This window comes from Lampetra fluviatilis, chromosome 31 (genome assembly GCF_964198595.1).
Source record: "Lampetra fluviatilis chromosome 31, kcLamFluv1.1, whole genome shotgun sequence".
Classification (NCBI taxonomy): Eukaryota; Metazoa; Chordata; class Hyperoartia; order Petromyzontiformes; family Petromyzontidae; genus Lampetra; species Lampetra fluviatilis.
The window spans coordinates 116,611-143,978 of NC_136305.1; the positions used below are offsets into that span (position 1 = coordinate 116,611).

Genomic DNA, 27,368 nt, shown 5'->3' on the forward strand with positions numbered 1-27,368 from the left:
GAAAGCCACACATCCCTGCCTTTTATTCCTCGTGTGAATTGGTCTACGACAAGCATCGCCATAAACAACAACACTCATTGACGGTCAGGGCCCACCAAGACACTTAAATATTTAATGAAACGCACATTTCCAAACACCAAATTACACACGCAGGCAGAAAGCAACAGCGTACTTATTCAGTTTATTGCCAAAGATCGACTTATCTAGTATTGAATGTTTTTAAAATTCATAAAAAAATAAATCGATATTTTATGGCTTGGAAGGTTTTTGTGCACGCATTTTTTTTGCAAGTTGATTCGTAAACACAACAACAAAGGAGTTTGCATACCAAACAAGGCCGGGTGTCTGGATCGCCACTCTGCGTGCGGTCACGCGCCGTGGCGTCGCCAGCGAGGGCCGCAATACATGCGACGTTGCGGCACAGTGAGCAGCACACGTAATAGTTCATTCGTGTGTATTCGTGATCGTTTTCAGCTGAAGACGTTCGCATTGGCGTGTATCGTAATCAGAAATGTGTTGCATGCTGTTCCTCCTTTTAAAAATTCACTCGTGTCATCATTGTAACTCACGAGTGTGATCTAGACGGGATCCGTATTCTGAGCACAACAGACACGCCGGGCGAGGATAATCGCAGTATCCTGCGTAGCTCACGTGTCGCCTTTCGTTGTAATCGAGTAAGAAACCATAGCTGCATATTGATTTGCATATCTCTTTACCACAAGAAAAAATAGAAAGAATTAGGTCTTGCCCTCACTGACACACTCGGACTGTGCACTTTTAAATCTAGATTGGAAACGAATTTCTTTAGAACAGTTTTTTGTGTTTAGTTTGTCCTTCCCCCGCACCTTCGATGAGCACGGTTGGCTACGTACGGTGCGAGAGAAGTTCAACATACAACAGGAAATGTTCCATGAGATCTATGTGGAATATTACCGGGCTGGTAATTATGTTGTAACCATTGGTGTCTAACTCAATACTTTAGTGGGGATACTGTTCAGTGTGTGAGACAAGCATACTGTATAAGAAAATTGACAAGGTAAGCTTATCGGTCACACATGCTGTGGGTTGGTTGTGTAGTGCCAACGATTCAGAGACAGAGTTTCTAGGAGGCACTTTCTTTATTAACAACTTTGACGGTCTCGTCCGAACAATCTCCACAGTAGCTCAGCCCAGCCTGTACACAACACTGGCCGTCTAACACTGACGGCGCCGACTGAGATAGCCAACCACTTTCCTTCCGAGCGCAATATCTAGCGGAGACGTTTAACGACGACAGCGACGACGACGAGATAACAGCAACAACGAGACGACTCCATTCCCAGAACCGGCAGCCCTGAGCCCCCCGCTCTCGGCTCTTTTTATGCTACCAGCGTAGCCTGGCTCCGCCCTGACCGCGCCTCCCTTCTCGAACCTCCCAGAAGGTTCCAGGGACCTCCAGACGGGGTCCTCTGTGAACCTTGCCCTAGTTCCTCCCTCTGCCGACACCCCGTGCACGCCCTCACCGGCGTGTGCGCTGTCTGTCCACCACAGTTGCCGCTGCTGTCCACCAGCCGGCGCTATTACACTACAGCTGTATAGAAGGGCGAAGGGTAAACAAGTTCTTAATAGTATTTACAGACTGGGTAGCGAGATTTAGCACGTCATGTGTCCGAGTCTGGCACTGCGAATAATAATTATACGATTATAATCGTATTCAAGCCCCGTGTTTATCCAACAAAGCAACGACGAGTCTCCAAACTTACAGCAAGCTCCTGCATGTGGAAGTTTGATCAATTCCACTAAGATGCTGGTGGAGGACACTGTGGACCCAAACAATAACACACATTCAGGAAACCATCTCTGTACATATTGCCATCTCCTAGCCACCTTGCAGCCCAGACCTACGCCAACTCACCTGTTATTCCCTGACAGTCTCCAATCTGATTACCAACCTGGCCCAACCCTCCTGAGCTTAAGAGATCTCATTAGATCCAGGTACATTTAGGTTGATTTGGACATCGGCTAAATGTGCAATTCCTGTCTGGCTAAGCATGTGTGTTATATCAACCCAAGGTTTTGTCTTTCCTAACGAGCAGTATCAACTTGTTACCTTTGTATACTGTACTCTTGCCCTGCCTCCTTATATTAAAATCAAGAATTCGCCTTTTGTCAATACACTGATTGATGAAGGTCAGCCCCACGCTACACTGACCAAATTCTCCACCCTGGTCAGTGTGGCTTGGTAAAGGTTGTTGTCTAGTGCCAGTTTATATATCACTCGCCACTCATGTTTGCTATGGCTGGGAATTGAATTCAGGTCACTAGATTTCATAGCACAGGGCATTAACCACTATGCCACGCCGTTAGGATTAATTTGCTACATTTATTCATTTTGTGGAATAATCATGCCGCGAACATTTTACTTGTGAGTTGCACAATCCATATTTACCAGTCTTGTGTTGCAGATAGTCATGAGGCTATAAATGCAATTAATGTTCTAGGCAATGTTCCTCCTTCAGAATAGTGATGACAACGTAACTCGTGAATTGGATGTAAATGTTTTGGGAATATCTATTGCTTAACTAAATTCGTGTCATAAATAACGGAAATTTGAGTTTGGAAATAATAGTGTACAATTATCAATTTGGTTTTGTGCTCGTGCAGGAAATTACAAATATAACCACTCGGCCATCCGCAGATTGTTTTCAGTAACATTGTTTTAAATGCCTCCGGATTCCTGTGACCTCAAAAGTGTGTTGCTGCATAGACATGAAAACAACAATAGCGCTGCACCTACACGACGACACGTGCGATTTTACTTTGTGTTTTACGGTCGTTTCAAGGGTAACGTGTAAAGCATGCCAGGAAATGTTTTATAGTCCTTCAGAAGATAACTTCAATAGCCTTGCTCTCCATGAAGATCAATGCACATTTTCTTAGTTTCGACAAATGCGGACGGAGCGGTGGTGCAGTGGTTAAAAAAAATTGTGAGAAAATATATAGCCACGGCGATGAAGAAAAATAGAAAGAGATAAAGCAAAACAAATATTACAATGCGATTTGACTTTGGTTTGACCGGTTCTTTAAATAAACTGGCTAATGAAGAATTTGCAGGAAGTGATATAAGACATGAGGTAAGCAGCTTGTTTGATCTCCTTGCAAAAGCTGTGCAAGATTTAAACGAGATTGGGTCCTTCAGAGATTAACCTGGGCCGGATGGGCATTGGGGTTAGAGGGGTGTAGGTCACCAGTTCAGAAGCATAAACCTTTCGGCACTGAGGACGACAGCAGCATCATGTTGGCCATAGGGGGAGAACCCAACATCCACTTTGACCCCTGACTCATCCACCCTGACTCAGCCGGTGCGGCAAGACGGTTCACGCAGTCGCCACAAGCAATTACATTGCAGGCTGCCCTTTGCACCTTGGCTTGTATCTGCCCGAGATATCACGTCGCTTTCAAAAGGGTAGAAACTGCGGTGCGTGGTCTGGCCAAATCGGCGGCATGAGTCATTAAACCGCCCAATTAATTGCCCCTTTTTAATGGAGTCTCTTCTGGCCGTGGGTTCGTGTGGGTAGCCGGTGCCTGTCGTGCCAGCGCGCGTGTGCTGCTGAGCTCGCGTTCCTTACGTGCAGGGGAATTGTGCTTTGCATTTGTGAACGAGTGCACTAAGAAACAAGCACGATGCCGTTTTTTCTGCATTGTCAGTGTTCATGCTCCGTTTGATTGTCAGCAGAGCAAAGTGGGATTATGTGCTCGCGCTGATGAGGGTGACTGAAGATAACGCTGCATTGGGTGTAGAGAGCTCCACTGATGGAACGTGTGTTCACCATGCGCGTTTTGACGTCCGTTGTTCTCTCTTTGATCACAATACAGCCTCCAGCTGGCTTGCATGGCAATTAAAACTCTAAACAGAAATTATCATCATCGGCCATGATCAATCCACTGCTGGATGAAAGCCTCTTGAAGCTGCTGCAACCTACCACGGTCCTGCAATGCACCTCGCTATCACCTGCAGAGGATCTGATTTTCACGTACAATTACATTTGTTTCAAATATCTTTCCGTGGTTTAATTTCAAAATAACAATTTTAATTGTGCTCATTCAAATGCAATTATCCAGCAAACGTATAAATGGTCTTGGCTTTCAGCATGCGGCATTTGAAAAAACAATCGCGATTTCTTTTTTTTTAAACCTTGAGTTTGATGGCCCAGCGTGTACTGTTACAGGACGATGTCCGTTATTTGCAGAGGGAGAGGAGGAAGAGGAGGCAAACCTTTAATTATTGATTGCACGGCGTTCTCCCTCCACGGGCATGCGGTGCATGGGTTGTGGCGTGCACACCTCCTCCTCCTGCCCTACGTCATCACACACATCCAGTCGAAACCATAACGGTGGCCCCTGAATGCATAATTTAATAAGTGGCAGTAACAAAAAATAAATATAAAAGACAAGCCCCCACCCCCCCTCTCATGACGGAGATGAGCGTGTGTATGTGCGTGGCGGAGGGAACGGGAGGAAATCTCGGCCGGGGGTTGAGAGGGAAGAGTGGGGAGGTGGTCAGAACCCACCCCCTCTCATTTTCCTCGCGCGCCGCTTTGCGCGCCCTGCATTGAAGGGGCTGAGCGGAGGCGGCGTGAGACCCGCGGGAAGGGAGAGCTGCGAAGGCTTCGTCCACCGCTGGGAATTGGCGGCTGCTGCTGCTGCATGCGATGTTCTGTCACAACGGGCGGGCATCGCCACCCGCACCTCTGCAAGGGAGCGGCTTATGAGAACGACTCTAATTCCTGCAGCTGCTGCTTGAATCAACCCGACCCCTCTGCCAAGAGAGGTACCCATCCTCATTTGGTTATTGTTGGCGTTGTTTGTAGACACAAGGAGACGGGTAGAGCATTATGCCGTCTTGTGTGCGGTTCCTAAAATGGCCCGACTGCAGATTTTGGTTCATGTCCTGCGGCCCCATTGTGAGTGGGGCCGCAGATGGATGTATGGACATGAACGCGCGTGCGTGAGTGCGCTGAGATCCTTGTAAAATTTGAAAAGATTCGTGTTTTGTATGAAGCAGGTTTACCTCTGATAATCCCAATACAGATTAAAACCTCAAAAAACGTAATCTCGGTAAAATCACGGAGTGCGTAAGCCCACAGCTGCTTGTCGCGTTGGGTCTCTCTCTCTCCCCCGCTTACGTGAGTATAGCTGCACATACTTTCATATTTTCACCTGCGCTTTTGTAATTGACGATTAAATTATAGTTGATCAGTTGTTATGTATTTTAGGTCATACATATCATCAATGTGGTGTTAATAGTAATGTGACGAGTTTATATTAAAAAATATCGGAAAATTTTACGTTTATTTTGCTCTCAACTAATGAGCTAAGGGCGTCATTTTGTTAGCGATATATTTGTAGAACGTCGTTTTGTTTGCGATATATTTGTAGGACGTCGTTTTGTTTCTATTTCACAACCACGTTGAGCCTCGACGACCTCCCGCAGCGGCCGCGTCTGTCACCTCGATGCACTCGGAATACCCACAACGTGTCACATGTCATAGCAAAACACAACTTTAGTCTGACCATTGGGCGCCGAGGCTTTCTCCATGGGCAGCCAGACCACCCCGCGCACCCCCACTGATGGTCCAGCCGAGCGTGTGTGGCCAACCCGTAACGGTGATGTACTGGGAAGGAGATATCAATATCTCATTGCCAGGGCTTTATTCCGCACTCGATATTTTCTGGAACGCTGCTTAGGCTTGCTTACAGTAGACATTATGTATGTACGTTGAACTTCTTTCGCACCATACGTCGACATAAGGCACTACCACGAGAGTACAAGGTAAACTTATCCGAAGCCAAAAAGCTGAATGAAAATTAATGCGGCGCCCATGTCCTGAGCCAGTGGTGTAAATGTCTCATTCCGATGGCAGGGGCCAGTATATTGTCATAGTCCGAGTTAGCCCTCAGCCAGGATTACACTTAAAACATTACGATTGTGAGCGGGCAGCAGAGCCATATGGCTAGAACATAATAATCATATACAGTATTATTGTACCCTCTAGTCCTATACGAACAGGCTATTAAACTTCGATGCATGGATTCACTATTGTTGTCAATATATTGATTACAAAAGAAGGCGAGATGGATGTGGCATGCCAAAATAATTATCCGAACAGCGTTCCGGGCTGCTCCGGCTAAAAAGAATCTCTGCTCGTTGCCAGGGATCGCACTGCAGGGCAACGCTGCCAAGGTCTCGGAGCAGTTATGTGGCCTCGGCAAGGAATTACGCCACTCGAGCACCCACGTGGCCTTCTGCATTTACCGTTGAACTTGGAATAATTAATAATTAAATATCCCATTCACCCGGGTCCTGCCGACGTCTAAACATGTTGGACTGTAAGCAAGAGAATGTTTAAATGTCGTTGGCCAGTCCAGTCGACATTAATTATTTAAGACGAGCCTTTTGCCTCTCCAAGGACGGGTGTATTGCAGTCAATCTGAAATTTGCAAGCGAAAAGCAGAGCGCGACGTGATATTCATTGCATCAATGCGTGTGCTATTTGTAAGGGCGCGGTGACACAGACTGATTTCATTTTAAGGTTATAATCCCTTGTTCATCACGACGTCCTTTTTACTTTGATGTCTCAATAGCGTGACGTGAGGGTTCTGCCTTTGTAGTGAGGGTTGTAAGTTGACGCCGAGGAGGGGGGAGGAGGCGCATCGGCCCCCCATGTGGAGTGACGTCACTTTGTAATATGATTATTAATGAGGGGGGCTGTTCGATGTGGAGTGACGTCACCTGCTCATGATTATTAATGAGGGGGGGAAGGTGCTCCATGTGGAGTGACGCCACCTGCTCATGATTATTAATGAGGGGGGGATCCATGTTGAAGACGTAATCTGTTCATGATTATTAATGAGGGGGCATGGTCGACGTGAAGTGACGTCACAAGCGTTGCACACAGACATTCTTGGCTCATTATAGGAGATAATAATGGGGAGGGGGTGTCCATTTTTGAGGACGTCATCTGCTCATGATTATTATTGAGGGGGCTGTTCGATGTGGAGTGACGTCACTTGCGCATGATTATTAATGAGTGGGGGAGTATTCCATATTGAGTGACGTCACCCGCTCATGATTATTAATGAGGGGTGGGGGGGTCCATTTGGAGGACGTCACCTGCTCATGAATATTAATGAGGGGGGTTGGTCAATGTGGAGTGATGTCACGGGAGTTAAGGACAGACTTTCCTGGGTGATTATAGTTAGTATTCGACAGGGATTTTTTAAAAGGTGGACAGAGGTGGGAATGGGGGTGGGGGGATTTCAGAAACGTTTCCTTTATTTCAACTGCCATGCCGGGAGATCGTCGAACTGGTGACCTCCGGATTGCAAGTCGAGTGTGCTACCCACTTCCACACATCAGTACCTCATGGTTTTTACATGACAGTCAACGTATTTTGACATCTATTCAGAACCATTTTAACAACACCTATCTTCAAATAAGCTAACCCAAGCTGGTAGTTTAATGGGTCGTTTTTGACCAAACGCAAACTGAACCTTGCTTTCCGCTGACAGCGGAGCTGTGTTCCGGGGTTGCATTTGAGAGACGGAGAGTGGAGGGACTTCGCGTTGGAAGCCGTGATGCATGATAATTGCCGTCGACATGCAGGAGCAGCAGAGGGCTCCTCTGCCCTAGTTCTGAACGCCAGCCCAGCAAGGGGTTTGTAGGAGAGCCGGGGGCACTTCCTGCATGTCGCACATCCTGCATCAAGATGTAGGATGTGCAGAGCCTCTTTCTGGCAAACTGCGCTGGGAAATTGCTATTCTGCCTCTGTCATTGCTGTGGGGAATTAAACCCCCAGCGTGCCACGGACTAAAGTGTGTGCGCGTGTGAGACTCTGTGGCATCCTCCATCTCCCGTAGATGAAGCGGCTTAGCAGGAGGATCAGGGTCCCTCAGAGGCATGCATAATTGCTTGCTACGTGCGCGTCAGGGTCTAACATGGAATTCAGTTGACCAAATCACGATAACTGCTGCACCTATGATTTACCACATATTTGGAAGACGTTGCATCGCGGAAATGAATTTTCTCATTTATTTGCGTATTTATAATTTGATTATAAATCGGTTAATTTAAAATAAATGTTACTCATAATTGAATGTAATGCATAGCTTTGTGTGTTTGTGTTTTAATGTATGCCGCATAATCTGAGAAAATCTAAACATTGCATGCAATAACAATTACGTAAAATTTGAATTTCTTTTCAATGAGAACCTATTACGCCTACATTTCTACTTGCATTACGCCACTGGCTTGCCAAAGGTTCAGCCATTTACTTAAAAAACGAAGTAAATAAATAACTGAATACAATAAGCATTCGGCACCACGGGGGCAAGTGCTGCAAGCAATTCCCCTCTTTTTCCGGAACCCGCGTGGCATAACGAAGCTGGTGGCCTCCACCACACCCGCACCATTTCCTTGGCAATGTAGGCCAATTACACCGCGACCCTGAGCCCGGCAACTCGCCCGTCATGTTGTCATCTCCTGCTGGATGCGGGCCGCCCCAATGAGTTATTGGACCGTGCTTGGCGCTGATTTTCGGTGTGGATTTGTGAAGGTTAGGAGCATGGACTGTAGGAATGTAAAAGTACAGCACAACAATGTATCTTGCTGCACTGAACTCTGCTGCCAATAACAACCTCGTACATGAAGATCACATGCCCAAGCACTATGCAGGCTCAACACTGCTTAGCTACTGCAATCTGACAAGATCGGGCGTTTCCCGGCGATTTTAGTCGTAGGTTTATTTTGAATGTGAAAGACAAATATTAGAGGCATTAATTCTCAAGTGGAATTGATATCGCCAACTACTTAAATGAGATTATTTAGGTGGAAATTCATTTGATTTCTCTGAGCATAGCATTGGTATTCTGGGAATGTTGTCTCGGAATTATAAACTTGACATTATTCCCCCGCTGAAATGTCAAGCTTTAAACAACGTCAATAAAGGTTTCACATTCACTATTGTGCATCTGGTGGATGTAAAGGAGCCCTATTGCTCGCGGTTGTAGATCACCTTAAGGTCGCTCTGCCTTGTTTTGTTTGCTCCCATTCATCTTTTTTCAGCTACTGCCGATTTTCCCATTGTTCAGTTGCGAGAGCGATGACTGATCCCAGCGCCACTATGGATGGCAAATCGATAGACGCCGACGGTGCAGAGAATGATCCGAAGAGCCCCAAGAAGATTCAGTTTGAAATGCCTTCGTTCCAGACGTACCTGGATCCCGCCTCGAGCGAACAGGTATGAAAACCACGAACAGCGCGCGTGTTCCGACACCGTTTCTAAAGATCAGTTGAGGTCGTAGGCGGTGGTGTCATTCGATCTCAGCACACTTTGTGTTTTTGGAGTTTTCAAATTTCTTCATGTCCCGGCTGACTGCGGCCATCGCTATTTACTTCCAATTTGGGATTGCAGACGAAGAGCCACGGTACTTAATTGGCCAGATCGAAACGTGCCACCCCCTCCCCCCCGTGCTGTTGTATAACCAGACACCGTGTCTGCGCCTGTAACGTTGCCTCATGTAGTGCTCATGCTGCATCTCCGTCGCTCCGAGTCAGTGGTCACAGCACCAATCGGCACAGACTCCTGTCCGATGAGCCACACACAAGCCCACGCTTGACTTTAGACCCTGGGGAGCCTACAAGGATGAGTCAAGTATAAATGGACACGCCTTATTCTGTTCACTTGTGGGCTCCTGCCATGCCCCCTTAATCTGATCTTCAGCGGGGTGCAACTCGTAAAGAGCAGCTCGAATTCTGACGTGCGCACATCTGTCCTTGAGAGTGTGCCAATGCGCGTTGGCAAATTTACGGGATATAAGAATGTCACTGTGAAGGTCGAACAAGAATGTGAATTCCTGCACTAATGCCTGCGCACACAGTAATTCAACTTTTGACTTCAGGAGCCGAGTGGCTGTTGGATGTGAATCTGCTAAAGCAGTGCATCTGCGCACTGCCGCTCTCTCCCTTATAGACTGGAAGATAACATTAAGCCGTAAAATTATAATCCAGTGACTTCAACTGTAATTGTCATCATTGCTGTCCACCCCGCATTACCTAATTCTATCTGTCCCAAGGTAACGAGTCATCATTGCAACATATGACATCTATTTAACAAACAGTAATGTGGTAATAATCACATGCCGGCACAACTGATATACTGCATAGGGGTCAATATAACGACACATTAAACATGTTTATGTCCTCTTTAACAGAACATTGCATGAAACAAGAAACTGTAATTATGCTGTGAAAAAAATGCAACTCCCATCTACCGTGCAATCATCCACAGGATAATTCGCACATCACTGTCATCGAATTTTGTTAGTGTCAAAGAAATTCTAGATTTGAAGCTTTCGTGACTGCAAGGATTCTTAGGTGTTTTCGGTAAAGTTTTTTTTACCAAAAAAACCTAAGAATATGTGTCAAAGAAAGTTGGTGAAAGATGCTGTGAATTGAAGTGGCGACCGAGATTGAGCACGCAACAACCTTGTTGACGTAGAGTCTCTACCTGGGCTGGCAGGGAATTGAGGTCGAGTTTAGCAAGGGGCTACAAATTGAGCGTGTGTTCCAGATTATCTTGCTTCGCAGCCGCTAAAAGGACAACTATTTTTAGAATCCATAAAATATACAGTACTGTATATTCAAAAAAATCATCCGCGGACGCATCTCGAATGCTGTCTGTGCTCTAAAATGTAGCCAAATAGCACAGCGCGATGTTCTATGTTTCTATCAATGTTTTGTTTTCAATCCTAGATCAGACGCCGCAGACCCACGCCAGCCTCTCTCATTCTACTGAGTGATCAGTCATCCCCAGGTGACGTGAGGCGAGAGGACACACATATACACACACAGGCGATGTGTTGAACATTACAGCATTTAGTTGTATGTATTATACGCCACAGTGAAAACACATAATTAGTCGTAATTGCATGTTTACTTGGAATAATATATATTTTTAAACTCTGTACAATGATGTATTTTTACTTTGTTCAGTTCTCTGATTAAATCAATTGCTGTATACAATTTCAGTAAAAATGTTTACCTTCCAGGTGTGAATTGGAACCACCTCTAATCACTAAATGTTTACGCACTTGATGGAGATTACACTACATGTTTTGGCCTCTGAAAAGGTATCTATGGGATTTATATATATGTTTCAACAGGCAACTTCTGCCTTTTAAATACGAAATTGGTAACAACTGTAATTGTTCCGCGTTGGCGTGGCTGATTTTACGAGGAGACATTTGCTGTCAATGAGGCCTGTTGCAGAAAATAATGCCTAGGAAAGATCTCAGTAAAACCCAGGGGCACTGCGCCATTGCATTCCAGCGATACATTTACACATCAGCAGTTTTCTCCACACGTATCTTCAATACTCACAAATAGCCGATTGCACATTTTCTATCAGTGAAGAATTTTTGTGGCCAATGTTTCATTGCGACAGAATATATTTGTGCATGTTGAATTAGGATGAATTTCCCACTTGCGTTACACGTTATTCTCTAGCAGCTCTAAACTACGTACGGTATCAATGTAGACTCAAAACTTTCGTGACTGCAGGAATTAATATTCTTGGTTCTTTCGGTAAAGTCACGTAGATAGAAAACACAAATCTAAATTAAAAGGAAAAAACCCACGACGTTTCGATCGCAACAAAAGCGATCTTCTTCAGTTTACGTTGACTCAACCAAGCTCCAATATACTGTATTTTTTTTAGTGAACCTTTGAGTGGCAGGTTTTGGTATTGAGTACCGTGAAAGCCCGATGTCGTGTTTGATGTCAACATTAACGTTCCTCTTATCTTGCACGCAGAGGAGGAACAGACATCGTGTGTGGTGAGTACCTCAACGTGTCGGCCAAACAATTCACTTCTCATAAACAGGGCAGCCACCGGGCCCAGTCTTCACTTTAACGTTGCCCTGGTTTCAAATCTGTAAATAATGAGAAAACCCATCACAACAGAAACATTACTGCGGGCTGGAAAGAAATAGGTTTAGCAAAACACAAAGGAGTGCATTGCAATTATCCAGACCACCAGCTCAAAGTAACTGAATGTGGCGATTTTATGTGTTACACGGGGGGATGATTCCATTGTGCCAGTTGCCTGGTGCGTGAGCACAGAAACAACAAAATCAAGACAAAAACATTCAGACCACAAAGTCAAAGAGTTGGGATGGCCACATTTTCTCAGCTATTTGAGTTGTTGTTAAATGCCCAATAACTTACACTGCAAGCCACACACTGTACACTATTCCCAGTGTCAGAGTCATCCAATTAGCGACAACAGCACGATAAAAGTTACACGTTGACCATGCTAATATTTGAAGTTTATTGTGGGGAGAAAAAAAAATCCCCAGCTTGCTAATTATATTTCAGTAATTCTGTTTTGTAATTAATTAATCTTATCTTGAGAATTACGGGGAGCTGCCGTGATTCACAGCAATTGCACTGGTCCATGCGGTGTTCCTGGGACAGATCCACGATAAGTGAAGGACGCCAAATTACTGCTTCAAATAAATCAACATGTCGTTAGCTTACCATCAGTGCACACGGCCCCACAAGCAACACTCACATTTCACAAGTCTGAGATTTCCCTTCGGAAGAAACCAGTTGTTTAAATCGGGATAACTGAGTGTCAGCTCCACCTCTTCACCCCCCCACCAACCGCCATGTGCTTGTCACCTTTGTGTCTGCTCCAGACCACTCGAGCCGAGGCTTAACGAGGGCTCTGTGACACATCATCTCTGCGACACATAATCTCTGCCTTCTCCACACGTTAATCAATATTTATAGAAATGTACACTCGTGCTTTGTTTGCCTCATTAATGTCGACTTTTATGCTTGTCTTTTGCATTCTGAATGAATAATGGAATACTTAATTCCGGTCCGTTTGTTCGTCATTCGGCTTAACGTTTTTAACCTGCTGGCTATCATATGTGCACCTAATGTTGATCTGCGAATGCCATTCGTCATGATCAAAGGGTCATCTGCCAATGTCACTGGCCATGTGAAGAGCCATCGTAAAGATTCATGCAACATCAGGAGTATGCTTGAAGATCCTGAAGGCTGACCTCTCACAACAAAAACAATCACCATTTATATAACGTCTCAAACGCTTTGAATGATGGAAATCAGGGATTAAGGTTAAATGTAGAGAGGGTGAGAGCAGGCACACATGGGAGAGAGAAGAGAGAGCTAGACCATGGCACACCAAAGACAAATATCTCCCATTTAGCCTTAATATACTTAGGGGCAAGTGCTGTTAGCGAGCACTTGTGAAGGTCGGTACAATCTACGAGGGGGTTAGTGGCATTTGTCTTCCCAGGAGATGTTTATACACCACACCAGGTATTTATTTAAGGCTGAGTGGGAATTAAACTTTGGTTCGTAGCGTAGCACTCCCCATAATTCACATGCACACAACAAAGTCAAACACATGCACAGGTATAGACTCATGCACTAATACCAAGCTTCATCTTTCACATACTCATACACACCCACCCATCCCCGGAGGCTCTGAAGATCCATTCTCCTCCTGTATACAGATACAGGCGATGACGACATTGTCTCACCTGCCATTGTAATCAGACCTTGACGGCCAGAGACCGCCATGGTGGATGTGGCTACTATTGATGAGGGCCACGACCTGTGGTCGGTTTACATAACATATCCTCTATTGCTTAATACAACTTGTTACAAATATATGTTCATGCCTGCGAATAATGTGTATCATCATCATCATTATTATTGTTATTTTCAGCACGCACAACTGTATAGTGTTATTTGTCTTTATCAGACAGGTATTAATTATTTGGCGCAAACTTCACAACCAAGACCGCTCAGCGTCTTCAACCCACCTACGAGGAAAGGTAAATACTAAGAAGAGAACGTTATTTAATAATGAATTATTCACTTAAGGAAAAGCTTGAAAATGTAATTTATGACATACATCACTGTGTTCCTCCTTGAAAGATGTTGACCTTTGGTCTCTGGTGTCTATTAAAGGTCAATTTATGAATGTTTAGCCAATTCAGTAGTATTTGTTAACCCTATGCATGTAGACTCACAGTTCTTATCGTTTGAGTCACAAGCTATAATTTCCCTTTTTTAAGATATACTCACACAGTTACATATTTTTTTTTCTGTTGCAGTTAGCACGTTTTAAATTGCTTGCAGATGCAATAAACCCCACATGAATTTTGGCTTTGTAATCAAAACAGAATAATGACCCGAACTTTGTTAAGAGCCGACATTATTTACAGTGACGTTGAGTAATTAGGCCAAGCGTGGTCACTTTGCGATATTCTTGTGGGCCTGGCCCAACCACCAAGAGGCAGCCAAAGAGCACGCAGGGCCGCCCAGAAAGGGGAGGGGCACTTCACCCCTGGCCTCACACAAAGTAGGGCCCACAACTGGGCTGTGGATAGTGGCATAAGGAAGGGGCCCTACATGGCATACTGGCCTGGTCCCCCACGAACCTCTGGATGGCCCTGCAAGCATGTGTGTGTGTTCTTCTTAATTTAGGAGCTTTCGTGACTGCAGGAATTATTCTTTGGTTCTTTTCGGTTAAGTCACGTCTAAAAATAAAATAATAAATTAAAATAACATATTACGACGTTTCGATTGCAACACAAGCAATCATCATCAGGTATAAAAGAAATAGCAACAAAAATCTAACTAGAAAACTATAGACAGACATACAAGCAGACAGACATCACAACGGCACACAGAGAGAGGACACAAATCGGCACATAGAGAGGGGTCGTTTCTGTGACGGTCCCTTAAATATAGAGAGGGGGGGGGGGGGCGGGGACGGAGAGAGGGAGGGGGCAGAGAGAATTAGCATATCAATGAGTGTACGGCAACGTACTGCTGTTGCAAGTAAGATGACAATGTGGAACGGGCACGCAAAATTGAAAACGGGCATGCAAAATTGAAAATTAGGAGACAGGCACACGAAAATTAAATAACCTAGCAAAATATCGAAATGTGATGTAATACAACACAGAGAGTCGGTTAACACACAATTAACGCATAGCCTGGTTGATTACGTGTTTCAAAATTTGCTAAGTTAGATTTTTAAGTGTGAAAATTCCAAAGAGAGGACACAGGCAGAGAGAACAAATAGCCAGAAAGAAAAAGGATAAGCTTAAAACTTCCCCGTAGAAGTGGTTCAATCTTAATTTAGGAGCTTTCGTGACTGCAGGAATTATTCTTTGGTTCTTTTCGGTTAAGTCACGTCTAAAAATAAAATAATAAATTAAAATAACATATTACGACGTTTCGATTGCAACACAAGCAATCATCATCAGGTATAAAAGAAAGAGCAACAAAAATCTAACTAGGAAACCATAGACAGACATACAAGCAGACAGACATCACAACGGCACACAGAGAGAGGACACAAATCGGCACAAAGAGAGGGGTCGTTTCTGTGACGGTCCCTTAAATATAGAGAGGGGCGGGGACGGAGATAGGGAGGGGGCAGAGAGAATTAGCATATCAATGAGTGTACGGCAACGTACTGCTGTTGCAAGTAAGATGACAATGTGGAACGGGCACGCAAAATTGAAAACGGGCATGCAAAATTGAAAATTAGGAGACAGGCACACGAAAATTAAATAACCTAGCAAAATATCGAAATGTGATGTAATACAACACAGAGAGTCGGTTAACACACAATTAACGCATAGCCTGGTTGATTACGTGTTTCAAAATTTGCTAAGTTAGAATTTTAAGTGTGAAAATTCCAAAGAGAGGACACAGGCAGAGAGAACAAATAGCCAGAAAGAAAAAGGATAAGCTTAAAACTTCCCCGTAGAAGTGGTTCAATCTTAATTTAGGAGCTTTCGTGACTGCAGGAATTATTCTTTGGTTCTGTTCGGTTAAGTCACGTCTAAAAATAAAATAATAAATTAAAATAACATATTACGACGTTTCGATTGCAACACAAGCAATCATCATCAGGTATAAAAGAAATAGCAACAAAAATCTAACTAGAAAACTATAGACAGACATACAAGCAGACAGACATCACAACGGCACACAGAGAGAGGACACAAATCGGCACAAAGAGAGGGGTCGTTTCTGTGACGGTCCCTTAAATATAGAGAGGGGGGGGGCGGGGACGGAGAGAGGGAGGGGGCAGAGAGAATTAGCATATCAATGAGTGTATTTTTAGACGTGACTTAACCGAAAAGAACCAAAGAATAATTCCTGCAGTCACGAAAGCTCCTAAATTAAGATTGAACCACTTCTACGGGGAAGTTTTAAGCTTATCCTTTTTCTTTCTGGCTATTTGTTCTCTCTGCCTGTGTCCTCTCTTTGGAATTTTCACACTTAAAATTCTAACTTAGCAAATTTTGAAACACGTAATCAACCAGGCTATGCGTTAATTGTGTGTTAACCGACTTTCTGTGTTGTATTACATCACATTTCGATATTTTGCTAGGTTATTTAATTTTCGTGTGCCTGTCTCCTAATTTTCAATTTTGCGTGCCCGTTTTCAATTTTGCGTGCCCGTTCCACATTGTCATCTTACTTGCAACAGCAGTACGTTGCCGTACACTCATTGATATGCTAATTCTCTCTGCCCCCTCCCTCTCTCCGTCCCCGCCCCCCCTCCTCTCTATATTTAAGGGACCGTCACAGAAACGACGCCTCTCTTTGTGCCGATTTGTGTCCTCTCTCTGTGTGCCGTTGTGATGTCTGTCTGCTTGTATGTCTGTCTATAGTTTTCTAGTTAGATTTTTGTTGCTATTTCTTTTATACCTGATGATGATTGCTTGTGTTGCAATCGAAACGTCGTAATATGTTATTTTAATTTATTATTTTATTTTTAGACGTGACTTAACCGAAAAGAACCAAAGAATAAGTGTGTGTTCTTGGTGTCCACAGCCCACACGGGTGGACCACCCTGAGTAGACATAATTAACAACTTGGCACAGGGAGCGATTGATAGGGTTTGGCCAAGAAATAATAATTAAATTACAGGGACGTGACTGAACAATGGAGAAAGAGTGACTGCACCGTCGATTGATGCAGAGTGAGTCGGAGGGTTTCCACCTGTCCTGGTTTTCCCAAGATGTCCTCTTTTTTACGCAACCATGTGCAGAGATTTCTCATCAAGTATTTCATTTCTTATAGGTTTTCAAACCCAATGTTAAAATATTAATAATGAAATACAAGAATAAGAATATGAATAGAAATACAAGGGTTTGTTTTACAAACTAAAATACAATTTTGGTCCATCACCATGTGGGCCTTCTAATCTATCTAAGAATGCATATGCTTAATTATTTTCCACCCTTCCTTTCATCAGCCGAGAGTTGCTAATGAAATGTTTCTGGATTTGATTGTTATAGGTCCTCCGTGAACACATACATTTGTTTACCGCCAAGTTTTGCTGATAAGTTTCACAAAGTCAACACCAGTCCAGAGTTTGCTTGCTACAATAAATATTGCTGGAAAATGCCGGTCCAGAACACCCTTAGCCTGGTATTTTATGTTCCTGCAGTAAAAAAAAAACATTCTTACATTGTTTAGGTTATATAAACTATTCATCTCGTTGAATAACTTTCATTGTGTTGTGTTATAAGCATTCCATCGTTTTTATGCATCAGGATAATTCCTGACCTATATTGATATCATGATATACACTTTTCAATCAAGCCAAATCTGGCTCTGATTGAAAGCCACCCTTATTATTTTTTAGGAAAATATTAATTAAAAAATTTCAGGAGATATGAGGTTTCAGTATATCACTGGATGAAGGCATCTCCTGTTGTATTACAATATTTATCTGCATGAGTTTACATGGGAGGTGTCTGGCCAGCATTCAAGAGTAGGCCAAGTACCCTCTAGAAGGGCCCTCTAGAGCTCCCTCTAGTGGAGGCGTTTCCACCAGCAGTGCTGAGAGCAAGGAATTGTAGGGCTTTACCTCCGCCCTCTAAAAATTGCATTCCTATCGAGGAACGATCTGTTTTGTACATTTGCATTAGTGTGTCTCTCTCCCTGCCTCCTATTTTTTTCAAGCTTTCGCGCACCGTACCACTCATCGTGCTACTCATTGACATGCTAATTTCTCTAACCCCTCCCTCTCTCTCCGCCCCCGCCCCCCTCTCTCTATTTAAGGCCTCGACACAGAGGCATAGTTTCTCTGTGTTCCTATGTTTGTGCTCTCTCTATGTATCTCTGTGATATCTGTCTGCTTATATGTCTGTCTATATGTTTCTGGTTCTGTGTTTTATCTCTCTCTCTCTCACAATTTTAGCATTCTCAGGAAGAACGTAATCAACCAGATAGGGTGTTGACTGTTATGTTATCCGACTCTCTGTTGTATTACATTACATTTCTAAGTATACTAGATTTGTGTTTCTATTTAATTTATACCTGATGATGATTGCTTGTGTTGCAATCGAAACGTCGTATGCTAGTATTTAATTTAATTTATTATTTTATCTTTATACGTGACTTTACCGAAAGAACCAAAGAAGAAGAATGCTTGCATTGTACACTCAGAGCTTGCGCTAATTAATTCCATCCTTGCTCTGGATATTGCAGGTGAAAGGTTAATGACTTGTGCAAAGGAAAACAGGGAACATTAGGGTGCTGCATTGCGCAACGCTGCTCTGCGGGTGTGCGCGTTAATAAATGTTTGTTCAGGTGTTAAAACTACTTCTTACGTGTGACAAGCTCAGACTCCGGTAGAAAACCTGAACAATCTGAAAGCCACCTTAGCGCCAGTCGGAACACGTCAAACACAAACACAAGCACAGGTCGTTGTAATCGTCCGACTTTCAGACAGGCAGCAGCGGCATTTTGAGCGTCGTTTAACCCACCGAGACATGTGGCCGAGTGAGCTGGCGAATTGCGTCTCGACAACGTTGCCAGTACACCTGGGGCAGAGACCAAACGTCGATGTGTTTGCGGATTGAGCTGAGCCTCCGCCGCGGTGTTGGGGTTGTCCCAGACAGTGATGAGGTCACGGAGGAAGGGGGGCGGTGGCAAGGGGGGGGACGACTCCCTCGGCGAGCCCGGCTCTCGCAGTGATGCCTCTCCTGGGAAGAGCTTTGAGAGCGGCAGGGATTGTGTGTGGTGTCGAGCCGCGGCTTCTGCTCCAATTAAGATGTGCAACCGCTGCTATTACTGCCGTTGATGTTACTGTCACTGCTGTTTCTACAACAGTTGCTGTTACTGCTGTTACTGCTGCTGCTGTTGCTTCTGCTGCTTGCTCAGAATCAAAATATGTATTTATGCTGGAGGAATCCGATGAGCTATAAAACTCGTTTTCACTTCTGCAGCATGGTGATATAATTAGTCCAAATTCAAGCCGGACCGATGCGCCATTGGCCGCTTGAGAGAAAAGTGATTCCGATATGACTAAGGGGGAAAAACAGCTATATATAATGTGTCATGTCGCCTCAGCGATATGTCCTTTGAAAGGCAAATGAAACTAATTTCATCCTGATAAACTGATGTTATGTAGAAGCAGCTGTCACACTTGCCGATTCGGAGTGAGTGATTTTCAGATTGAGGTGACTTTACACACAATGGTTCCCTCTTGCTCATGATCTCACGCCATCTCTAACGTCCACTATATTCCAGACGGCACGCCTAAGGAATCCAACTTTGCGGGGGAAGTCAAAAGTGGTTGCCGTACGGCAATAATCGCCATTTAAATGTCGAATTCCCACCACTGGCTCAGGGCTGTAAGATGAGCACGGAGTCGATACCCGCCAGGATACCAGGGCAGCTGCAGGAATTGTTAAAATTACACTCCGTTAATGAAATGAATGGTAATTTTAAACTTCTGTCTTTGTTCCTCTTGCTATGTTTACACATAGTTGCCCATTTTAAATAAAAGAACAACAACAATGTCTAAACGTAAAGATGCTGCTCATTCCCGGAGCTCTTAGGCGCGCTATCACTGGAGGCTGCCTGCTGCTCTCAGGAGGAGCCTCAATCCGCTCGCTCGCCCCCCTCTCTATTCGCGTTTGCTTCATGCTCGAGTTCACCGGCCCTGCTTCATTGACGGCAGCCTACCCGCTTAATACTGTGGCTGTATTATCCACGAATTCTCACCGCCCGCATCACGGTAGCATGTCGGCATCATCGTCCGAATTTGCTAAATTAGTAAATAACTTTCACCAACTACGTGCAGTCATTGGGAAATACCACAATTCGATTTTCACCCCCTACTCACACACTCATGCCCATTCGCAGGCTGTGCTACGTACACCTTGTGCCGCACAGGGGCAGCTACCGCTGGTGGTATAATACAGGGGGAATGGTTGAGACGAGATGTGGAATTGTTAGGACGAGATGGTGTAAGGCGAGTTTGGTTGCTGAGGTATAAACAAACGCCCGATGTACGCAACCTTTTCTTCTTGGTTTGTTTATTTCAGAGCTGCAGGAGCTGGTGAGATTCAGCATGGCACGGGATGGGCGTGAGAGCGAAATCTCGTCGCCGGAGGACACCTCGACCAGCCCCACCAACGGGTCGCTTCCGAGCGGCAACGGCGGCGACGCCGATCACCATGGGCGCGATGAAGCCGGCAAGAAGACGAGCAGCGGAGAAACGCAGGAACCGGTGTGCACGGGCAGCGAGCCGGGTGAGCAGCACACCGAGAGATTCATCACCTTAACGGATACAAGATAGAAAGAGAAAAAGAAAAAAACGAAACCCATTCAGTGTAACTGGTATTGACTAAACTTCCCAATGCTGAAAAAATTACCTGCAAATTACTCTATTAGGGTCGAACACAGCCACAACTTCACCCCATAATGCGAAAATCCAGCAGGACCCTACTTAAAAACAAGTATTTCGACTTGATGAAGCTTCTCTGTGTATACAAGCGCAATAATGAGAATACGTGTGATTGTACAGCGAGCAGAGTCACGGTGAAAATAAACAATACAATATCACAGAGGAAGCACCCTCAATGTTACTGTGTATGTTCGTATGTATGTATGTTGAACGTCTTTCGTACTGTACATAACCAACCGTGCATATCGGAGGGGTGTATGGTGAGGTTGCAGTATGGGGATGAAGTCGGTGTCTGGATATGTAGATGAGTTGGGTGTGGATGTGTGGGTGTGTGGATGAGAGTATTGGTATATGGATAAGTGTACATACAGGGATCCACCAGTTGATGAGAACTGTATTGTGGGGTGGATTTGTGGGCAAGTGACTATGTAGGTCTGAGTCTGCACGTTTGCAGTGTGTAGGAGTCTGAAGGTGCAGGTGTGCGTACTGCTCTTGCATGGGGAGCAGCGTGCTGCGCTACGATCCCGGCGACCCGAGTTCGATTCCCACCAACTGCCAACACTAGTAACAATTATCTGAATTAGTCCTGCCCCCCTAGGTTGACTCAGCCTCAAATGAGTACCTGGTGTGGTATGTAAACATTGCCACTGGGGAGACAACGATGGTCGGGCATGGGTCTGGCCATCCCCACCCCCCTGTGTACCCTTCCGGTCTTCATAGTTGCTCGCTTTACAGCACTTGCCCCAAAGGTATGTTAAGGCGATATGGGGGATATTTGTCTTTGTCCTGCAAGTGGTTACGTAGGCATGCCACCACAGGTGAAAGCTGAGCTCCATGTTGGCAAATGGACATGCGTCGTGTGCTGCAGGAGACCACTGGTGAACGCAACGACGGGGACGTAGAGCACGTGTGGGAAGACAGGATGGCAAAACAAAACAACTGGAATGTGAAAAAATCACTTTGAATCTCGATCCATTTCCAGCTCATTTGTTGCAATACAGCTCCACCTCTGAAAAACAATAAGACTTTGATCGATACTTTACATTTTCATTCTTCCCTCTTTGGTATCTGCATACATGTGAAAAGCACACCATTGCATCGCGTGCTTATGCTTCGTTCAAATAGCCGTCAAAATGTACATATGTAGTTGAACTTCTTTCACACCGTACGTAGACAATCAATTAGCACGGTTGGCTACACGCTGGCACTGCCCGTCACAGTGTAAGTCTGCTGGGAAACTTGGTGCCTCCGATAATGAGCTGGCTGTCACGGACGTAGCTGTTTATTTACGAAGCCATTATCGGCCCCCTGCTCAAATGCTGCCACCATAGATCACACAATCAGTCAGCCTGCCTGGCCCCCATCAGCATCCCATGCCTCGGGATGACGCGCGCTCCCCTGGGCCCTTGTGGAAGGCGACCAACGAGCCCTGTCGCTCCCCGGAAGAGTTTGCTAAGTGATTTGAAATGCATCTCTTGTATGAATGTTGTGTAAATTCACGTGGGCGGTTAACCTCTTGCCCTGGGCGAATGCGCATATCGTTGACACTGCGGTCACATCAACCGACAGCGCTGACCTCGAATGTCACAAAGGGAAGGGGTGTCAGGGTTATGGCTGAGTTTATGGTTGGGGTTAGGGTTTAGTCTGTTCATGGTTGGGAGTAATGTTGGAAGCATTAGATTTGGCACAGCTTGACCTGTGAATTCTGGCTGAGATTAAAACAATTAATGATGACATTCTGATTTCAATCTGAAAGTATTCCTAGCACTCTCTGAAAAGGATAATAACTCATCAGACAGAAATGTGCATGCAGGCTGGAAACAAATGAAAGTAGTAAACATACTGCCAGTGTAATTTCAAAACATCTCTACTACAGTAGGAAATACTGGCTCTACTGCACTGACGATTCCTAACGACGGTGAAGACTACGTACAGGTTGTCCTGCTGTGGACCATACAGTAAACCACTGTAATATACGCTCCTTCAATGGAGAAATATAAAAAATAAACGAACTCTCTCCATGGCTTGCAAGAATATTACTTAATTATCCTACTACTGCAGTCTAAAATAACATGGCATAATTACGACCCTCGAGTTGTGGGCTAAAACAAGGCCATGTAAACTATAAACACAGTCTTATCAATTGACGTGACATCCACGGCATGATTATAATCACGCCTTCTGCTGTCAAGAAATCACCTCTTGCTTGCATTGTTATTCCTCTTCTGGCTAGGTTTGCCCTGTTTAAGCCTGAACCTCGGTGGATATTGACAGGTGGCTGCATTGATAAAGATAATAACTAAAGGTAAAAAAACTGAAAATAAATATTTTTCTGGGAACAAAAGCTGAGTTGTGAGTTTTTCCCGCGCTCAGTGTCATTTTAATCCCTGGATTGTGTCGACCGCTGATGTAGCAGTAGCTTGTGTTGTGCCGCCGTAAATCGTGCACACAATGACGGAAAGGTCAATTGTGGAGCAAGTAATTTACTTTTTGGCAGCCAGCTTTTTGACTTACTAAAGACAAGTTACATGTCCACAATAAACTTAAAAAGCAATATATGTGAATATATGTGAAAGCGATATGTGTGAATATTCTTACAGAAATGTGTGTCGACTCCGGGAAAGTAAAACGAATTGAGCCAAGAAAGAAACAAAAACCGGGGACTTTTTTAATGAATCCATGTGATATGCATATTGGGTTCACGTCGCGATGTGTGCAATGAGTATTATATCGTTTACACACATTGTGAATAAACGTGGTATTGTGCAAATAATCTCATGTTCCTGCCTGTAAAATACAGCTACAAATATGACTGGAAAGTGAATGTTTTTCTCTTTAAATATATATTTTAACAAGTGTTTTTATTTCTTACATTATCCCAGCTCCCGAAGCAAATGCCCATGGAGGGAAACCGCTGCAAGACCGTCGCATGGGCAACGGTTCCAGTGAACGGTCCTAGCACCGTCGACATTCTCACAACGCGCGAGTGACGTCGGCACTCTCCGGAGGATGACGTCATCAGGATCTTTGGTACCTGCGGTGCAACGTGGGACGCGTTTGTCGCTGGAGCCCTGACAACCTTCTGGCCGGCACTCGCGCGTCTCCCTCATAATATGGACGGCACCGCGTGTTCCGTGGCACCAACCGACCCACACAGAAACGGGACGACCTCTGGCACTCGCTTGGCCTCTGGGGACAATCGTTTTATTGAATGCGTGCGATTGCTTTCAATGCCCCCCCCCCTCGCCTGCAGCGGCTTAAACTGACCCGTGATTCTCCCCCGGTCAGCTGGTCACGGGACCCAGGAGGCACCAGGGGTTCGGCGCATGGCTAGCATCGCCTGGGAAGAGGCGTCGATGAAATGGGCCTTTCCAATGTCAATTTGGATGAATTTGGATTTTTCCCTTTTTTATTACCTCTCAGAATTTCTCACTGGAATCAAACCGTCTGCGATGACAGCGGCGCAGGCTCGCTGCACACTGTGCCGCTGCTTGTTGCGTTCTCGACGGGGCTCAATTCTTCACGGAATCATATTCGCGTCGGGAGTAGGCCTCGAGACGGACCGTGGAGTGGTCACTGCCATAGTGAGAAGTTTATTGGATGTAATGTGATGATAATATGCGGGTCTGAATTTGAGCCTTGGTTGTATACAGTATTGCCATTGTAATCACGGCAGCAGTGCTTTTTGCTGGCATGACATATCCTTTGCTCTTAAAATGCACAGTATTCAGCATCATACCATTATGTTCTCGTCGTCTTTATTTGTGGCATTTACATTGCTTGTGTTGCTTTGTAAAGGAGATGGACAGAGGACGTTATAGTCCCGTTAGAGCTGGTTGAGTGGTTGTGGCCTGGATTTAGGATGTGACACGACTTTGGCTGGAGCCGTCGATGACAGCTGGGGACAGAGACTCCTCGTTTTTACGTCCGTGACTTTTCTGTCTGACATGCGCCCATGCAGTGGACCAACCACTGTGAACAACGGTCAATAATTGAATCCCATTTGAGCTTTTAACCTCGCCTTGAACTGTACACTGTGTTAAAAATCAGTCACGGTGATAACATCATATGAGTTCACTGGCAATGTTTGTTAGAGTTTTGGAATGTCACCAAAGTAGGTCCACTAATGTCAGATAAGGGCACAATGGGTTCATTTTCAAAATGGACAATGCGACTTTACAGGACGTTACACAATACTGAGCATTGATTTTTTTTAAAGTAGCTGTTTGCACAAATTTAGCATTATAATCTCACTTTTCATGCCCAGCAACAACACTGAAATGCACAAAAGATTTCTCACCCTGGAGTTTTTCCGATGCCCTGTGCCATTTTCTCTGTGTCCAATGTTGATCCTCCTGTCGGTCATGCCATTACAAGATAATAACTGGTACATGTGAGGGCTGATGGTGGTTTTATACGTAATCTTAGCCTTCACTGGGAATCGCACAAGTCACTAAGTTTGTCGTGCAGTGCGCTAACCACTGCGCAATCGCTCAACCCATATGTAGTCTGTACACATTCACATGAAGACCTAACGAGACTGAACGCTAGCTTGCTGTAGGCTGGATATTTTTGGCACGGGTAAGTGGCACATGTTTTTAATTGTATCACAAGTGATGTCTCATTGCTTCTTTCTGTTGGGAAATGGGACTAACTACAAGACGTTGCTGCACACAGTCTTGCGTTGGGCCTGGGTAATTGTGTGAATGGATTTAGCAACACACAAAGGTGTGCAGCTTTGCATTATCCAGACCACCAGCTCAAAATAATCGCATGTGTGCCCATATTGCCGTTTAATCCACCAACTCAAGGAGTTTAGAAAATGTGCCCATCCTCAGGGCAGCAGTGAGACAAAGACAACCATTGGCTGGTTTCATTCTCATGCAGACTCATCAGCACAGCAACATCCTCACATTTCATGCTAGCGGTAGGAGCAGCCACATTTTCTCAACTCTTTGAGAAGATTATTTTCCTTCTACGTGACTTTACCGAAAGAACCAAGAAGATCTTTGAGAAGAGTTGAGAAAACGACAAAATGGCCACATGCAGTTATTTTGAGCTGGTGGTCTGGGTAAGCCAGGGAGCGTTTGTACATGCAATATTGTACACATTTGATGTATTCTTAAACCTATGTTTTTCCGGCCGCATTAATTTCTCTGGTTTGAGGGGTCTTCTCATCATTTGCAGATTTGAATGATTGGGCAAAGTAGACAGGCGTCAGAACAGTGTTTAATGAGGCCCATTTGCTCGGCTGAGCTCACCTGTCCCACACCCAGGTGTAGCAGCGCATTATTTCATAAGATGACCGACTTTAGCTGCATAGAGAGCGGCTTGCTCCAAGCTATGGGCAGAGATGATAATGCGATAGCTTTCTGGTGTCATTTTAAAACCCTTGTTGTTTGATTCACATTTTGAATATGATTGCTGAACAGGCATTAGTTGATATTGTACATTTCTCACTTATGAATATATACGGTATTTGAGTTGGGGAGAATTACTCGCAGTGGAACATAAATATTTTAAGTTAGGGAAACTGTGTTGTAATCACTTTGTTTTAAAGCTGTCATGACCACACAATGCCATCATAACGTTTTTAACATATTCATAGATCCACAATTGTAATCTCAAAGTAGAACGATACAGAATCAGTCAATAAAAATCTTAAGCTTATGTGAAGTGCATCTTGTATGAAATTGAGTACATGTCCACTATTATCTGTTGATCTCTGTGTTGTACTGTCTGTCAATGTGTCTGTCTGTGTGGGGAGCGGTCGTGTGGCAGTTAGCGTGCTGAGCTACGAACCCGGCGACCTAAGTTCGATTTCCGCTCGCAGCCAACACTCGTGATGATTATCTGAACCAGTCCTGTGCCTCCCCTAGATCGACTCAGCCTCAAATTAGTACCTGGTGTGATGCGTAAAACATCACCACTAGGGAGACAAAGGCGGTTTGCTAGCCTTCATAGGTGCTCGTGAACAGCACTTTCCCCAACAGTCTGTTAAGCCTACACGTGTGTCTATCTCCTGGGGTCCCGCGTAAGTCTCCTCCATGGATGTGTAGTGAGTTCCCAGGGAGACAGACGACGTAGTTGAGGCACACTCTTTTATTCAACCAAAAGGCGGTAACAATACTTGAAGGGGTAACGGCCCCTTCACCCGTACTCAATGGGAAACACCCCTAGCACTATTCCCTGACTGTCCTATTCCCAGTCCTCCGGCTAAGAGTGCTATGGGAGGCTATCTGTTCCGGCCCTGGTCAAGCACGGATCCCGGCACCCAGCTAACCAGGCCTTGCTCTTACAAGAGCAGCGGTCCTGGAGCTCTTGGGGCCGCGCCACTGGCTTGCCCTGCTCGGCCCTGACAAGGACGGCAAGCCAGGGGAGTCCCAGGGCCTATTCTGCTGGTCTTCAGTCTTCACTGGTAAGCTTCTAACACACTGGCCCCGAGCCCTCTGGCTCCCCGCCTTTTATAGCAATCCTCTCCGAGGTGTGGGGCTATGGGGGATCACAGCGCCCCCATGGCCCCCCAGGGTTAATCGATGCGGACGTGGATGTAGACACCCT

At 45.0% G+C, this 27,368-nt stretch overlaps 1 protein-coding gene across 2 annotated transcripts; it reads left to right on the forward strand.

Annotated features, from left to right (window-relative positions):
• Positions 1–4,460: 4,460 nt before the first annotated feature.
• On the forward strand, positions 4,461–24,039 carry LOC144943400 (uncharacterized). 2 transcript variants are annotated; one of them, XM_078870761.1, is made up of 7 exons: positions 4,461–4,810; positions 9,104–9,278; positions 10,793–10,853; positions 11,852–11,874; positions 13,836–13,908; positions 20,446–20,652; positions 23,690–24,039. In XM_078870761.1, the coding sequence occupies exons 2-7, from the start codon at positions 9,141–9,143 to the stop codon at positions 23,764–23,766; spliced, it is 579 nt and encodes a 192-aa protein (XP_078726887.1). In that variant the 5' UTR covers positions 4,461–4,810; positions 9,104–9,140; the 3' UTR covers positions 23,767–24,039. The 2 variants fall into 2 exon arrangements, with proteins under 2 accessions (XP_078726887.1, XP_078726886.1); XM_078870760.1 differs by having other exon boundaries at positions 9,130–9,278.
• Positions 24,040–27,368: the final 3,329 nt, after the last annotated feature.

Coding starts and splice junctions, on each gene's coding strand:
- LOC144943400 (XM_078870760.1), top strand. CDS start 4,687: ATGCGATGTTCTGTCACAACGGGCGGGCATCGCCACCCGCACCTCTGC. Junction 13,909..20,445: donor CAACCCACCTACGAGGAAAG/GTAAATACTAAG, acceptor TGTTTATTTCAG/AGCTGCAGGAGCTGGTGAGA. Junction 20,653..23,689: donor GTGCACGGGCAGCGAGCCGG/GTGAGCAGCACA, acceptor ACATTATCCCAG/CTCCCGAAGCAAATGCCCAT.